At 37.0% G+C, this 18,118-nt stretch overlaps 2 protein-coding genes across 2 annotated transcripts in view; both read left to right on the top strand.

Moving 5' to 3' along the window:
* Positions 1 to 6: 6 nt before the first annotated feature.
* Positions 7 to 1,257, top strand: LOC129578124 (exosome component 10-like; the record flags this gene model as incomplete). The annotated part of the gene is given in 4 exon segments (XM_055466269.1): positions 7 to 54; positions 135 to 524; positions 611 to 1,021; positions 1,097 to 1,257. Coding segments are annotated over 4 exon segments (918 nt in total), but the record flags the coding sequence as incomplete, so codon positions are not given.
* Positions 1,258 to 1,961: 704 nt separating this feature from the next.
* The window catches only part of LOC129580479 (26S proteasome non-ATPase regulatory subunit 1), a 70,720-nt gene continuing 54,563 nt past the window's right edge, over positions 1,962 to 18,118 (top strand). The window contains exons 1-5 of the mRNA XM_055470937.1: positions 1,962 to 2,634; positions 2,773 to 2,890; positions 2,978 to 4,481; positions 10,999 to 11,214; positions 11,596 to 11,660. Coding sequence (XP_055326912.1) covers positions 2,607 to 2,634; positions 2,773 to 2,890; positions 2,978 to 4,481; positions 10,999 to 11,214; positions 11,596 to 11,660 — 1,931 coding nt within the window. The 5' untranslated portion in view covers positions 1,962 to 2,606. The remainder of the gene's footprint in view (positions 2,635 to 2,772; positions 2,891 to 2,977; positions 4,482 to 10,998; positions 11,215 to 11,595; positions 11,661 to 18,118) is intronic.

Consider the following 18,118-nt stretch of genomic DNA (forward strand, 5'->3'; position numbering starts at 1 on the left):
TTGCACGTTTTGCATCGATTCATTTTACAAGCACGTGAACAACCGTTGACCAAAGTGAGTTTTTCAATTCGAATAACGAATTCATTTCTTCTACAACTTCGTCTATTTTACAATTTTTTCTTCATCATTTTCAGATTGTTCTCGATGATCAAGCGATCAATCGATCAACGATCTTAAGCAAAAATCAAGATGTAAACAGTCACTTATATTGTCCGCATGATTTGACCGGTAGCACCGATTTTCGTGACGACTTACCAACATTACTTGGTAATAACGATTCATTGAATATTCTGCCCGAATCGGTGCTCAACAAACTCAAACTCAACGGACCAACAATCAATGTATTCCATACGTCAAGCCGCATCGAAAAGAAAACGGTCAATGGTACACAGGTTAAATTTTTCAGTCCGTATTCACGTTACTTGGCCGTTTTACCATTTGCTGAACAGGAACGCTTGGCTGAAACAGCCCGAAAAGCCGAAGAAAATCGCAAACGTAAACTATGCCCTGATAGTATCATCGATGTAAGTTGATTCATATGATTATTCTTCAAGATTGTATATTCAATGGAAAAAAATGCATTGAATTGTTCTTCTTCCTCCCAAAATAGACTCCAAAGCCACAAAAATCGGTTGTGAATGCTGAAGAGGAGGTGCACCGAGGACCATTAAGAGATTTGGATAAGAAACCCAAAGTCGAACCATCTTCACCTAGCACAGCACCACCAGCGAAGAAACGTCGAGTCGATGCTGAAGCCGAAGATCCGATCGACGCTAAATTAAGCCAAATCCGGAGGATTATGGATCAAACCGAACCCAAGTCAACCTTGGAAAAAACAAATGCCAAGACACCATCGAAGAAAAACAAAAATAAAAACAAGAATAAAAACAAAACACCACAACAGAATTCTCCGGAAAGCAAAGGGCCCGATTTTGACTATTCGAGCGTTGATTTTAAGAAGTTCGGTGGTGGTTCGATTGTAGAGCAGAAGAACGAAATCAAAATGAAATTCCACGGAAAGGTTAGTTTTCGGCTTAATTTGGCTTTGATGGAATAAATTCCAAAATACTTTAATGTTCTTTCTTCCATTCTACAGGGCAAAAATAACAAGGCAAACAAGCGATTCTTGAACATGCTGTCCAAGAATACGAAAAATAAGAAGTAAAATATAATTTTTATAATCGAGCGAAATATTAATTTTTCTGTTAAAATAAGTGCGAATGAAAAATAAATGATTAAGAATTTTAAAAGAAAAAACTTGTTGAAATGTTGAGCTCGATGGATTTGCTCGATTTTTTTCTATAATTTCCAGGCATATATTCAAAGTTTGCATGTAAGTTTATTTTGGTGTGCATTTGTCCACAGATTAGATCATTTTAAACCCGATGCCGATTCAAAAAACATTTTGCAGAAGATTTAGGCCATTATTACATTTTATGCAGTACCAAATAGTTAATTTATCGAAAACATACTGAAAAAGCTCAGTGTAGAACTGCCACAGAACAGGCTTCGTGTATTTTATTCATGAACATGTTTTTCTTAGAAAAAAAGGTGGTCACATTCGCTTTCATAAATGGAATAAAATGCTCATTTGGTCTAGGGTAGGATTCTCGCGTCACGCGATTTGCATGACATATGATGAATTCTGGTACATCAAACCATTCAAATTATGAAAGCAACGACCACCAAATGTATTGAATCAGTACCGCTTTTATACATAAATATTGTAAATTTCTTGTTTAGCGAATTATAACAAACAGAACTGTTTGCTTTGTTCCAACTTCACGTCGTCTACATGATGATGAAAGATAGACAGAGAGAGAGAGAGAGCGACAACAAAGGCAATATATACAAACAATGCTTGGTGACAACTGTTGTGGTATTGGTATTTCAATTTGCACTTGTTTATGATTCGCATGCCATCGAATCTCGCACACAACGTATAAATGCGCTGAATAATCGATGTTCATTGAGTGGTCTTTGCTTTCACAGTTCTCTGGTTTGATGTGCCAATGGATGATCATCATTTGAAGCAGGAATGCTACCCTATGCTACTGAGGATACAAAATGATTGACTGTTGAATGCACTTTTGACCACTTTTTTTCGAATTTTGAACATTTTTCTTTTCCACTTCATTTAAATTTAAAAACAGTGAATTTAATCAATCAAAATTGTTGATGAGTAAACATATTGGTTTTGGAGACATTTTCTCTATCAATTGACATAGCAGTGGGAAAAAAATCCGACACAAACTCATTACACATATTGTGCGTGTTTTTTATTTCATTTTATTCATTAAATAATTGTTATCTTCGTATTTTGCTTCTACATTTAAAATAATTCCATTTACAACAATAAAGTTGTTCCTATTTGAATACATTGATTCAAGCAGTGTCATTGAACGCACTCTCCGCTCGGCTCCGGTTTCATACGAATGTCAAATGTTGCTTATACGATGACAAATCAGTTCTGTGTTGTAAGCGGAGAGTGAATAAACTTACAGTCGACTTATCAAAGCAAATAAAAAATTGATTGAAAAATTTAAGAAAGTTTGTCTGAAAAAATTAGTTTATCAAATTGAGAGTTGGTAAAAAAATCGAGAAAAATGGTGAAAATGAACATTACTTCAGCAGGTAATTTTATGAAATAAATTTTAATGGCTAGAGTTAGTTTGTATATTCATTTTGCTGTGTCACTATCATCTATCGTTGAGGTTAAGTGATGCGATTTTTTTTCGTATTGATCACAATGAAATTTGTCTTGCATTTCAGCCGGCGTTATTGCCCTTTTGGACGAGCCGATGCCGGAATTGAAGATTTTTGCCTTGCGCAAACTGGACAACATCGTCAATGAATTCTGGCCGGAAATTTCCGAATCCATTGAAAAAATGTAAGCAAACAATTATTTCACAATGATCGACAAAGTTGGTCACACTAATTCCGAACAATGAATAATGTGAAAAAAATGAATTTTCAGCGAAATGTTGCATGAGGACAAGGGATTTGCCCATAGCAATTTGGCCGGTTTGGTTGCATCGAAGGTATTCTATCATCTGGGTTCATTCGAAGATGCATTGACCTATGCTCTGGGTGCTGGTGATTTGTTCGATGTCAACGCTCGCAGCGAGTACGTTGAGACCATCATTGCCAAGTGCATTGATTTCTATATCCAGCAACGTGTTGCTCTCATTGATTCACCAAATGAGGCCAAGCCAATCGATGCTCGTCTCGAAGCTATTGTAAACCGTATGATTCAGCGTTGTTTGGACGACGGACAATATCGTCAAGCTTTGGGTATTGCATTGGAAACTCGTCGCATGGATATTTTCGAGTCCGCCATCTCACGATCCGATGACATCAACGCAATGTTGGCTTATGCATTCCAAGTTACAATGAGCCTCATTCAAAATCGTTCATTCCGTAACACCGTTTTGCGATGCTTAGTGAAATTGTACCGTAGTTTGGCCGTACCCGATTACGTCAACATGGTGCAATGCTTGATTTTCTTGGAAGATCCATTGGCCGTAGCCGAAATCTTGGATAAACTCACCACCAGCAACGACTTGGACGTGCTCATGGGCTATCAAATCGCATTTGATTTGTATGAATCGGCCACACAGCAGTTTTTGGGCCAAGTTTTGCAAGCATTGCGCTCAACGGCACCCATCCCATCGAAGCTAGCTTCAACCTACAAACCACAAGGTACGGAACAAAGAGAAGACAAGAAAGAATCGGATGAAGAGCGAAAAGAAGCCGATGAGAGTGAGACAAAGTCAGAAGACGATGTTCCAGAGCGTGATATTGAGAGTTTGTCCGCATCCGAGAAAACGCATCAAGAGAACATTGAGAAACTCATTCAAATTTTATCGGGTGAGATTTCGATCGATTTGCAACTGCAATTCTTGATTCGCAGCAATCATGCCGATTTGCAAATTCTGCGTTCGACAAAAGAGGCCGTTCGTGTGTCAATCTGTCATACAGCAACGGTGATTGCTAATGCATTCATGCACAGTGGAACAACAAGTGATCAGTTCCTTCGTGACAATTTGGAGTGGTTGGCTCGCGCAACAAACTGGGCCAAATTAACGGCAACCGCATCGTTAGGTGTCATCCATCGTGGACACGAGAATGAATCGTTGGCACTTATGCAAAGCTACTTGCCCAAGGAGAGCGGACCAAGCAGCGGATACTCCGAAGGTGGCGGTTTGTATGCTCTTGGATTAATTCACGCCAATCATGGTGCAAACATCATCGAATACTTGATGGCTCAGTTGAAAGAAGCCCAAAATGAGAATGTTCGTCATGGTGGCTGTCTTGGATTGGGTCTCGCCGCCATGGGCACTCATCGCTCGGACATTTACGAACAATTGAAATTCAATTTGTACCAAGATGATGCTGTAACTGGTGAAGCGGCCGGTATTGCCATGGGCTCCGTCATGTTGGGATCCAAAGCTGAAACTGCTATCAGCGACATGGTTGCGGTAAGTGTTTTCTGTTTTTTCACAGCCGTTATATATTTCAAACATGGTTTACATTGTGCTTTTGAAAGCTTCTTGCGAGGCTTATGAATTAGACGTAACGTTAGCGTTAACCATAACGATTTTTGACATAAACTCTAAGCTGTTGGTATTTAGAGAGAAACACATTCGAAATCTAATATCACTGATCTATCAAATGATACTTTTCGGAAGTTGCTCCCAAAGAAACAAAGTTTCGAACGCAACGTGTGAATTCTGTGTGAAGCCTTTTCGTGAAAGTATTTAATCCTCAATATCCGCAATCAATTTTACCGTTGAAAATGTGTTGTATGCAGCACGCTCACTAAGCAAAATGCAGGCGATACACAGAGGAAAAAGTAATTTCATTAAGTGAACGGTTTGCACAGAATCAGTGTGTGTTTCAACACATCTTTAAAGTGGAACATACTTTCTGTAGTTTTGTGTTTTGGCAACATGAAACCAAACGCCCAAACCAAATTAATTTTCATATGTGGAATAACAAAAACTTTTTCCAATAACGCATTTCCAAGGTATTTCTCTTTGATACACTGAGAGAGTTTTACCGGTCTATTATCCTCGAGGTATTTTCGGTTGCTTACGTGATATTCGCTGTTGTCTTCTCATTCCACATCAACCAACTCTCTTCTTCCCGCCCACCACACACACACACACACTTACATTTTCACATTGTCAAAAGATTATCCCATCGCTGGAAATAGTTTCAACATAAAATGGAAGAGAAAGAGAGTATGTGTGTTTGTAGCAAGGTAAAGTTGCATCCGCAAACAATTTTTCAACAAATTTTGCGGGAATCTCTCTTCGAATCAATTTTGCATTGTTTTACTTGTGGCAAAGTTTTGATTTTTCAAATGCTTTTCTTTGCCGTAGAGTGATGGTAGCCATCATTTACATTTAAAATGAATTAAAAACTTTCTTTTCATGAAGCGTAACCGTGCGATGATGTTGAAGATTCAATTTTTGGTTGAGAGGTCGTCGGTACATTCATTATGAATATGGTGTGCACGTTTGGATGTGACATGTGACTTGCATAAAATTAAATTTTAATTTTTCCAACCACTCTTGAAAGCACCTGAAAAAAAAAAACCGAAATAGAGCACAGATTTTTCATCTCAAGCATTCTCTGAGTCGTCTGACAAAGCTGTGGTGTTGGTAAAATTTCCATGCAAAATTAAACTACTCGAACTGAACGAATGTTTGTGGTGAACGGCAAAAGCATTGGATTCCATAACAATCTCATCTCAATTAATTTGTGGTTGAATTGTCGTAGGGGCACAATAAGAGCGTAGTCTCTCAATGAATTGTGCGTTGGGAATTGCATGACTAAACTAAAATCGAAGGTAAACGCATCTGGTGATACTTTACCTTTTCTTCGAATCACGCTACGTTCCTATTTAAATCCTCATATCATACGCCATACGGAATGGTATTGTCGTCGTCGTCGTCATCGTCGTCGTCATCGTCGTCATCGTCGTCATCGTCGTCATCGTCGTCATCATCAAAATTCGGTACAAATTCTACATCAGATGGATTTTTTGGGTATTAGCTATAATTCCATATCCAATTTACGAATGTCTTTCAAAGTGTATGAGTATGCGCTAGTGTTCCACTATGTAACCGTACAAACAAGTTGAACTGATGTCACGTGAACTCTTAGAACCAACACCAAAACCGAACTCTATTAACAGAGTGAGAAAAATGAAACGCACGGTGCGTTAACACTGTGAAACCTAGGCAAATCCGGCATCAGTTGAAGAATCATTAGAAAAAAAAGATAAAACTCGTTATGTTGTGAATGGTTTGGAGGATGCAACCCTTTATTTTTCCTTATTAAATAGAGACACATTTTATTCTATAAAATAAACACATACATTGTACTGTTCATTGGCCCACTTGAAGACATATCAAATTGACCAGGATGTCGAGTGTGACAGCATGTGTGTGTGTGTGGATATATTCACCCAGTATCTATGTCATGTTTTATTTGTTCTAGCTGTTATATCTCAATGTGTTGTCGGTTGGATGCGATACGGTATCCATTAAGGGTCGCTTTTTGTGCTACGATTCCGTCTAGTGTTTACAGTTCAGAGCAATTTTGTCTCCCATTATATGTTTTAATTTTCACAGTAAACACGAGTCGAGTAAAGTTGAAACTTTTCTCGTTGAAATGATTGCTTTAAAGTTGCGTAGAAGCATAACCGGAAGATTATGTATATATTTATTTAGAGATATACTATGTAGATGTGTAAAAAGTGAAAAATACTTGTTTTGATTCCGCTTCCTTTCATTTGTAACGTAAACATTTCCTCAAGACCAATATTTCGATGGAATTCCTGGCCACAATTGCAATTAACGAATGGTTTATGCCCAAAATTTGAGCTTTAACTTCGAAAAGTACGATGGAAATTTGCGGGCTTTTAAAATCAAACTGTTAAATATTATTTAAAAGATTAGGGATGCAAGTGTGCATCAGTCGAAGCGAAAGTAAATTACTAGATACGAACTGGGTCAAATAATTTACTTGAAATTATCATCTTTTTTGGCAATCGAGGAACGAAACTTTTTCAGGTTGTTTTCTCCGACTGCATAAATTGAGAAATAGCTTACACATACACAAAATTTCAGTGGTACGGAAGAAAGCACAAAAATTAGAATTTACCGAGAAAATTCACTCGAATATTTTTCCTCTTGAAAGCATTGCTCCTTTACTCGGAATGCACACGAATTGTATACAGTTTGCAATTTTATATATTGTCCTGCATTCCGAACAGATTTCTAAGATATTTTTTCACCAAACGAATTTTCAAATTGTATTTTTTTTTTTTGCAACACTCTGACCGAACGAAATAAACTGGTCCATTTTTTTGTGCTGCCTGGAATGTATGGAATATTTAAAGTGACAAATTCAGGACAGAGGAAATCTTGAATAAAAATGGGTGAAAATGTATGCATCACATGTGAAAAGAACTATTTTTGCTCTTTGCGATTCATATCCCAAGAGAAACGGCCAATATGTTTATACGCTGTCTATCCGCCGAAAATGCACTACAATATATATTCACGCTTATTGAACGCCGAATTGAATATATATTCTAGTGTTTATTCGGCGTATTCTTCGGCATGAAACATATTGAAACATATTCAGGCGCCCTCTGGTGGCTATGAATGCATTCGTTGATTCAATATGTTTCACGCTGAAGAATACACCGAATATACACTAGAATATATATTCAATTCGGCGTCCAATAAGCGTGAATATATATTGTAGTGTATTTTCGGCGGATAGACAGCGTATAAACATATTGGCCGTTTCTCTTGGGATTGTAACTGACACAGTTGAGTGCATGCGTCCTCTGGAATGTTACATTTTTCGATTCGCTCAAAATTTCAAAAGCATAAGTGCGGCTTGAGTTATATGGCAATGAAGCCTTGAACTTACACATTATATATATATATATATATATAGTTATATATAGTTATCTAATGTTAATGTACTGTGTTGTACACAAAGTGTACTTAATAAATTGCCTAAAATTATGCAAAGTCAAAATGTTTGATTTTGAGCTTGATGTTTTGGCATCTCATTTAGAGGAACCCATCACAGTTAATGCAACCAAGGAAGCGTTTGAGTGAACATTTTGCAGAGAAAAAAGCGTGCAATGGTTACACGCTTTGCTATGCTGTGCGCAACACATCTGGAATGCATGTGATATAAATCGATGCTGCCGCTCGTTTGCCAAGGCAACCATCAAACAATTATCCGGTGTGCCGAACTACAAAACACTCCATTATTCATTCGAATATTGCAAAATTTCTATGCTACTCCATGCTCCTCTTTTGCTTTGCATAACGTGATAAATGCATATTTATCATATTAACGTGCAACGTTCAACAGTTTTTTTACATTCTAGCACACAGCGTATGTGTGAGTGAGTGGTGCAAATTTGGAGCGTGTTCAACTGTATATAATATTCGTAAATATGTAACAGGCAGTTTTATGTGAATTGCCAATATAATTCCATCCGATGCTATTAAAATGTGTGTGACAGCAAAAAAATAATATTAGCTCATAACGGAAGCATTCAATACTGAGAAATATTACTCTCTCTCGAATGAGTTCGGTTATAATGTGTTGTATTGAATCATACAACTGATCAAAATAATATCTTGTGAGATGTATCATTTTGTCGGAAATAATTTTTGTACTCACAGTTTGGCTTTTTTTACATATATTCAATCTAAATCCAATCCTTTTTAACGAGGGAAATGTGTATATTCCGGAAAAGCGAACTTTCCTTTTGGAATTGATGTAATTAACACTAATCCTGTTTATTCCAGTATGATTTTTCGTTGGAAATCAGGTTGTGTGGAGTAAACTTCTGCACGACTGGTAAACAAAAGCAATGCTTCACACAAAAGAGATGCTTTTCAAACTTTAAATGAGATTTTGCCTGCTTCCCTTCAATCGTACTGAAGAAGGTTTGAAACAGAATTCGGAAGTCATTATGTCTCGTCGATATTTACAGTATGAATGCAGCGCGCATTGCGTTTGCGGTTTAATTTGGTGAGTTCAGATGTGTTTTCAACAGAACAAAAAAAAATATGATTGCACAACGAGCCGAGCATTTTTGTGGTTCACTCTTTCGTCATAGTGCAATATTGTCAAAAAGGTTTGTGTTTAATTGAAAAAATCCATCATAGCGAAGCTCTTGTTTCTGTCTATTTGGTTACCAAAAAAACCGTAACAAACAGCCAAACAAAGCAAAACAAAATAAACAATAAAATCTCATGAAATGTTTATAAAATTCAAAACTTCATCATTTCATGCCAGCCGGAAAAAAACGGTGCTGTGTACGACTGTTGGTGGTTTGAGCATCGAGGTCAGCTGTCATCATCAGTCGACGCCATTAATTTCATTTAGCAAGTGACGGCATTGTCCCACTCCTTTTTTTTCCAATGCAAGTGAAGAAGAAAATTCGACAATTTTCATATGCAAGCCTGCTTTAGATGTTGGTTTGCTAGTGTTTTTTCTCCTTCGCTCGACAAGAGAACCAATCCTATGCACCACTAAATGAATATGGAAACAAAAATGTGCTGCTCACAATATTAAATATGCAGTCGGTTTACTGGTTGTTGATTTGTTGTTGTTGCAAATATCGTTATGGCCTGTACAGTTCGCATGAATTAACATAAAATGATAATAAAATATGCATTATGGCCGCACTCACAATTTTAACTCGATACAAAAATCGGCCCAAAAAAACAAACAAACGACGAGTGGCAGCAACAATGTTTACCACACTTTCATATGAAGTATGCCTTATTGCACTTGACCACTTTTTTTTCTATTTGTGTGCACACAAACTTTATTCACACAGCCAGCGTAACAAACAAACATATACATCAACACCCGGAACTGTTGTACGGTTTATTCGAATGCTGAAAATAATGCTAAAAGTAATGGCAACAATAAAAGAGAGCGACAGATGGAATTACAATCATATAAATGTGAAAGATGATTTATGCGATGGAAATAAAAACAATGAATGAATGACGGGCTCAAAAAAAGGCATGCACTCAGATATTATTCGATGCGATGAACAATTGTCATGAGCAAAACAGCAGCTTCAACAATATGCCATAAAAATGAAAAAAAAAAAATGAAGAGAAAATATCATGATAGACAAAAGAGCAGGGAAGGAATACATTTAGTGGAGGAAAAACATCGCGTTTATGGATGAATTGCATCGAAGACAGCGAACAACTGTGAAGCATTTTACAATATTTATGTGGATTGTCAGTTATAATTTGTGCTTCGGAATACTGTGTTTATTTTTGCCCGACACCGACATGCAAATGCTGACATTGACAGTTATATTCACAAAATTGGATGGTGGTTTGAATGCTCAATGCTCACCGTTTTTTTTCCTTTTTCCTTGTTCAATGTGCATTGTTTGTATGGTTATTTGTGTTGTGTGTGTGTGTTTTTTTTTCGGTTTCTCATTTTATTGACGTCATTTCTTCTGATGAAATGCAAGCTTAATGAATGTTTGCTTTCACTCGAAATGAAATACCAAAATGAAAATCCCACCGAATTGTTGTGAGGCCATCAGTAGAATTTAAATGGTAAAATCTACGCTTCTATCCGGTTCCCGTTGAAAACTAGTGTAAACCACGTCCTTTCCTTATTTGTAATGAATGCAACGACTACGTTCTGTGTGAGTGTATGGATCTGATGCAGCGCATATACTCAGGAATTCGATGGAATACAGAGCGCTAAGAATAAAGAAAAATGTCAAAACAATGCAGAATGCTGCGGAGAGCCTGTGTCTTCTTATTGAAATTTGCCTTCATTTTCAAGTAGTCGAGCACAATCAAAAGCTCGTTTAAAACAAATATCCGAAATTATTTTCAGATCAAACAAACTAATTTCGCAATTTCTCTGTGCTTAATTTCCGTTTTGCTTCTCTTTTTTTTTCAGTATGCACAAGAGACGCAGCATGAGAAGATTTTGCGCGGTTTGGCCGTTGGAATTGCGTTCACTATGTACGCTCGTTTGGAAGAAGCCGATCCATTGGTAACCAGTTTGACAACGGATAAAGATCCAGTATTGCGCAGATCGGGATGTTACACGCTGGCCATGGCATACTGCGGTACTGGCAGCAACAAAGCCATCCGAAAACTTTTGCATATTGCCGTAAGTATTTAAAATCCACCTGCCAAAAACACACGAATTTCTATAAACCGAGACATCAAAGGTCAAGTGTTTCTAAATAGTTCTAGCCGGTCGATGGAATGTGAAATTTTGCGCTGTAAAATTCAAAGAAGGCGCCAAAAATAATATATGAACATGTTATAACTTGGTAAAGAAGAAACATTTCGCATTGATCTTGTGATGCATCCTCGTTGAGAGATTGGAAAACTTTGACTTTTGACCCAAAGGGAGTTTGGCAAGCTTTGATGATTGCTCAAAGTATTTTGACTTTGATTCGATCGAAGCACTAACTTTATATAGGTGGAATGTATTCAAATGGTATTTGTTTTCTCGCTCACTCTCTTCTTTTGAACTTTCTCTCAGGTTTCGGATGTAAATGATGACGTGCGACGAGCTGCTGTGACATCGATTGGTTTCATCTTATTTAGGTAAGTGATTTTCAATCCCAATTTTTTCTTCTTCGCTTTTGATTAGGTCTCTTTGGGCCAATAAATCTTCGAAAAGTCAAAAGTTTTTCACTTGTTATGCCACGACACAAAAACACATGGAAACATTTTTGTTTCGAATGATATAATTTTCGTTTAAAAGAAATACGTTTCAATGCTTCACATTAATTTACAATGGATCAATGGTTTTTCTTAGGAAAAAACGAATCCTCGAAAAAAAGGGGCCAATTTACACAAAAAGAATTTCATTGAATTCATTTTATTTATTTATTTTTGTCAACAGCCAGAAAAAAATTCCAAGAAATCTAATAAAACACACGGGTTTACATATTTATGCAATGAATACATTTCACAATGTTGAAACAATGTATCAAAACTGCCAACACCGAGTGAAGAAAAAAGCAACACTCTTTTCATTCTTTTAAAAGAATGGATATGATTTATGGAAATGGCGAAATTATGTTTGTTTCTTTAGCAAAATGTTCAATCATATTCAATTGCAAATAAAATTTATGCGGTATGAATCCTTGCGTCGAATAGCGCCTTCGAAATGACATTGAGGGTTCGGTTGAAAAAGTGAAATGCGTCAAAACGCACACACACACACACACAAACACTCGAAGCCAATGCTAAGTAAAAAAATACAGAACGTGTTGTTTCATGGCATCGAAAGTCAAATTGGTATAAAAACACAGACCCTTTGCAAATGTCTACTGTTACTTTTTGCTCACGCCATCACACAGAGAATACATGTGAATTAGAATATGTAACGAGTTCAAGTGAAAACAAAGTTTTTTTTCATTCAGTTTGTTTTCTCGTCGTTCAATAAAAGGATAAAGGGAGACGAAACTTACTAGAATATCAAACTAATAGACAGAAGGTTAACAAGAAAACTCCACACAACGAGATCGTAATACGAACGTGCCTGCTTCCGTTGAAATGTATAACAACAACAAGCATCGGCAGCAGTACGAAAGAGAAAATGAAACGAAAAAAAGAACATTTTATATGCTTAATAGGCAGAATGATAGAAGGATGTGACAAGGCAAGTCTTTTTATATGCCATTTCTTCCAGAGAGTTTTCTCTTGCATTTTGCTGAGAATCACCAAGGAAACGAATAAAGCAAAAACATCACACAAAAAAAATCGCGAAATTCCAAATTTTGTTCTCGATAGGAATGGCAAAGCGTGACGCTGTCATTGATAAGTTTCTGGTGAAATTTGTGTAGAAAATTCGATTTTTTAAGCGAGCTAATTAATATTTACTGTGGAGAAAAGGTAGAACATTTTCCACAGAATTTCTCCTAATCCTTGAAAATTTCATCCAGTCAAATCTATTCACGGAACATTTTCGCCACAAAAAAGGTTTGTTGTATTTTTGGAGGACTTGGAAAAAATTGAACGTCATTGCTTAGGGATTTTGCGATGGTACATGAAACCAATCCGACTCGTTGGATTCCGAGAATGTAGCCAAAATATTTGCCACCGCCATTTAATTTGTTTCGTCATGCACCTGATTGAAAATTTGGCCAAAGGCTGGCATGAATGTTCCAAATATATCCAGTTTTTCGAACTCAGGGCGGCTTTTGAGCAAAAAATCAATGGCCAAACGGCACAAAAACCCACGTTACACGTTCACCGAATGAAATGGGAAAACAAATAGACAAAAGTATTAATGATATATTCTACAAAGAGCCTTTGAACAATGTTCTTCTTTACAAAATACGGCGCTGATATGAATCATGTCACATGATTGAAACTAAATATGGATTTATTTCTACCCCTTCACAAATGTATGCTTTGAATTCAAAACTAGAGCATTTTTGACGAAAAATACGTTATGAACGTTCTATGCGTGATTTATTCAGTTGAAATCAATAGCAAACAGATTGCATTGCAAACACAATTGGTCCGCTGGCCATGGCGCGTATATGAGTGGGAATGTGGAAAATGAGTCAAAAAATTCGAATGAAAGCAAATGAAACAAACGTTTGATAGACATTTCAAAGAATGATGATTATTTGGATGCACTTCATTGACTTTGAAATAAAAAGTGAGGAAAAAAAGCAGCAGAAATCAAACACCCACAGCTATGTATGCCATGCTGCTATTGTATTTTCCACCAAATTCAATGGAATATGACGCAAAAGCCTTCGCTTTTATCTGCAAACGTTGCTATCGAGCAAAAAATTTACAATAAAATGAATTTTATACGCATGTTTTGCGTGTGGCAACAAAGTTGAATAGGTAACCAATTCCTGCATACACAATGCTTTTAATACGACTTGTGTTCGGCAGTTGTGCAATTCAATGGTGCTTATGTCTGGATAAAAAATAACACAATGTTGAATATATGAATAAAACTCGGTATCAATTTAATTCAGCAAACGGTTTTGTGTCGCTCGTTTGGCGAATTATTTATCAGCTCACAGTTTGGTTTTCGAATTTTTGTTGCTGTTCAAATGAATGTTCATTGCATCCACCTGTCTCGCTTTTTCTTGCAGTCTTTTATTTGTTGTTTTTTTTAAATTCGTAATAAAGTTACAGTTAAATGATTATCAAGCGAATCAAATTAAGTGCAATTGGATTTTGTGCTCTGAACATTCAATTAAGGCCAAGAACAAGATGAACATCTTTTTTTCTCGGTTCATGTGTTGTTGCTGTTTTGCGAATGAAGTTGATGTTTTTACTCTGATTTAGCTCAGCAGAATCGAAGTGGGAGATAGAATATCCTCTTCATTTCGGAAAATGGAAAAGAGAAAAATGGCGCAACTGTTTAAAGTGTGAGAATACTCAAAGCAAATCATTTAACAAATGCGGTTAGAGTGGAAGAAGGAACAAAAAAAAACGTCGAAGAGGAAATAGAAATGTTGAAAGCATTCGAGTCAAAAGGTCAACAGAATATATTTTTATTTCTCTATCTTAATCATTTGTGTTTGACCCTTTGATTCGATTTCAGTGCGGGTTTTCCAAGCATTCGCTTTGTATTCAATCGAATCGAACATTGAACACCATTCGTTTCATTTGAAAATGGCAAATGGAAACGGATGGAAATCATCATGAATCAAACCAACACTTTTCACACATAATATCTATTGAAGAAATGTAAGCAGTCTCAGGCTGGTATGCATTCATCATTCTTTTGCTATTGCGAAAATACTTCAATTGATTGCCAACAGATTTACACCAAATGGTTCGTTTGATTGTTTCCCATTAATTTCCGTCAACACCAAATTGTGCGTAATTTTCTACAAAGCACAATCACTTTCGAACGATTTCCACAATGAAAATCCGCATTTCTTTGCGCTGTTTTCTTTTTTTTTGCCATAGAAACCGATGCTCAAGCACTTCCATTCAACTTGATTTGATAATCGTTCATCGTTCATCATTCATACGTACATTGTCAGTTCGGAACAAAAGCACAAATAAAAGTTTAAAAATAAATGAATCCCACATCTTGAATCTACGATATATTTTCGTGTGCTTAATAGCATTCCATCTCTTCTATATTATTATCGTTGTGTTAATTCAATACTTAAAACGGAATCATGTTTCTCACACTCTATCGGATGGAAATGAGGCAATTTTTAGTCAAAGTGCTATAATATAGACATCATTAAAAGGTCTAATCGAGACATTGAATTCATTTAATTCGGTAATATGGGCTTTGTGAATCGGTGACTGTTCAAACGATTATTGCGCTCTTGCTAATTTCAAGTTACCAAAATATGGATCGTACCAGAGACGAAGTCATCGTGCCGACAAACGAAATTATAGAGGGATAATCGAATTTTCTTGCGATGACTTGAATTACCATAAGGACGGGCGTATGCCTAATGAGAAACGCGTCATTTAAAACACTGCCACCGACTGAATTATTGAGGTTTGCCATTGATTGCATTAAAAACGCTTGAAATTTTGATCGACGAATTAAAGAGCACGAACACAAATTATGAAGTATATTTAATTGCGAGCGAATGTTGCTATGATGTGCCACTGTTGACTGTCATTATTCTGATGGCAGATATAATACTCGGCCAAGTATTGGGAATTGATTGATATTTTGGTTCATTATGCATTGTGCGTCCAATGGATTTATCGAACACGGTCGAAAACACCATCAAAGAGGAAAATTCTACTCATTTCTTCATAGCCAGGAATAAAATACATATGAACGGGTACGATGACATAATTAATGCGCACACTTTAATTGTTTATTCCATGAATTTATTATCATTCATGCTTATGTAATCTGGATTCGATCTACAATTTTGGTGGATGGTCTACATTTTTGCCTAGCATTTCGCTCTTTCAGTCCGTTCAAATCCGTTAACGGTCATTGACGCAACCGAAACACTCACATACTTTACATAATTATTCATGATCAATTTATATGCGATATGCAATAGGTACGTTGACATATGGGAGGACGGGACAATAACGGAATTTTTCCGTTTTCTTTATCTCTGCACTTCGGTCGTCGCATCTAATTTGCTAGTACATAGCAACTGGCGTAAAAACAGAAGCACGAGAGAGATGAAAAAAAGAGCAGTAACCACCCGAGAACCCGGCTTAATTGAGCCGGTTCGCGTGCACTGAGCTAGCTATTAAATATGAATTATGTCGCCGATAACAAATACAGAGTCGAGTGAGAGTATTTGGAATGTTGGGCGAGATGAAATGAGTCAAAGGCCAGAAGTAAATCTCTTTCGCAATTCCGAATCCATTCAGCCGACTGGCTGGTAGCGCATCCACATCTTATACATTTATTTACGTTGGGGACGGCGGAAATTTGGATCGAGCACCTACCTCCCGTTAGTAGCATCCAACCGATAGTCAAGCATAAATTTGTTATAAATTACAAAACACATACGAACGTATGTGCGTGTACGTGTGTTTGTTTGATCTATCTTGAGATTATGTTTGACATATTGCGAAATCGAAAACTTCTGCGGCGCAAATAAACTCTGCGTTGGATGTTTATGTCAAAGGAGTAGAGATATTTATTTTAATAAGTAAAATAAATGACAAAATACGTACGCATTGAGTTCTGGTGCAAAGAAAAAAATACCAAACGTAACGGTACGTATCATTTGACTTGAGTAATTGGCACATCTTTGCGAAACCCGTTCGCTCCCTTCGTCTTTTATTCATTCTAATCAACCGACAAATGATACTGATGATAGGCTTTTCCTCGTTGAAACTCCATCAAGATGATTAAATGATTAAATCAAGCGAACATACTAACAAGCCAGAAGAAAAAACGAAGCTCACCAATTTCTAGGTGAAATGCATATGAATTGGAATTTAAGGCATGCACAAATACAGGAAAAAAACACACAAAATTTAATCGAAATTGTGCCTTTGAACTTTTTAAAATCACAAAGTTCAACGTGATATTATCGCCGGTTGCCACGGCGGCAATGTTCGGCAATACAAGCAACTACAAAAAAGGAAGAAAAAGAATAGCATGCAAATCAAGCCGATGGAATATGAAATCCACGCGGTACTGCTTTGATTGTGCAACTTTTCTATCGAATATCATTATAAATGTCAGTGCAAAAACCAAAACGATTCAATGCCACACACACACACACACACACACACATACGCCTACCGTTTAAATGTTGACGCTTTTTCATCGAATGTAGCCAATTTCCTCTGGCAAACAAATCGGTTGTAGCGTTCAGTAAGCAGCCTGTGACCCTCGTTGCCTGCACGCTCGCTTCATCATTCGTGCATACAACGAACAATGCTGATATATCAAAAGTCATTATTGCATTCAAAGCGGATTTGAATAAGCGCAAGCCGTAGCAAACGATGGAAGCTTTCAATTTCAAATGCTCGTAAATATTGATAAACACGCGACGGAAGACGGAACCTCATGTGATATCCCGATTCAATCGATGAATATTGAAAATCAATTTTCTCTCGTCGGAAAATCCATTTGGAATTTCATGAATACACTTTGGGCGCACGAAATATGCTCTCTTCCGGATTCAGAAGAGATGATAAGGTTCTTTTTCTCTGTTTGGCGGTGTGTGCTCGGGGAAAACCGACTCTGACTAATCATTGCTCCTTTTTTCGATGGCATAGAAAATTTGGGTTGATACACACTGAACAACCAACAACCGGAATGTACCGGATGATGTTAGCATGATACGACGGCAGGCAGAGCGAAGTTTGGGGTCGTTTGTCAATATTGACACATAGTTTTGTTGTTGATGTACCGATAGTTTGCGACTGCAGCATGAATTAGCTGTATCGTGCATTGAAAGTGACAGTGCGAAATTGATCGAAATGCATTTGTGCATTAATGCACACACACACAGTGTGCACATGAAGACTGCTAGTAATCATTGTGTGCGTTCAACCTGAACCAACGTTTCAAATAGAGAGAGAGAGAGAGAGAGAGAGAGAGAGAGAGAGAGAGAGAGAGA

Source organism: Sitodiplosis mosellana, unplaced genomic scaffold (genome assembly GCF_009176505.1).
Source record: "Sitodiplosis mosellana isolate CC-2019 unplaced genomic scaffold, AAFC_SMos_1.0 Smas_scaffold_1, whole genome shotgun sequence".
Taxonomy (NCBI): Eukaryota; Metazoa; Arthropoda; class Insecta; order Diptera; family Cecidomyiidae; genus Sitodiplosis; species Sitodiplosis mosellana.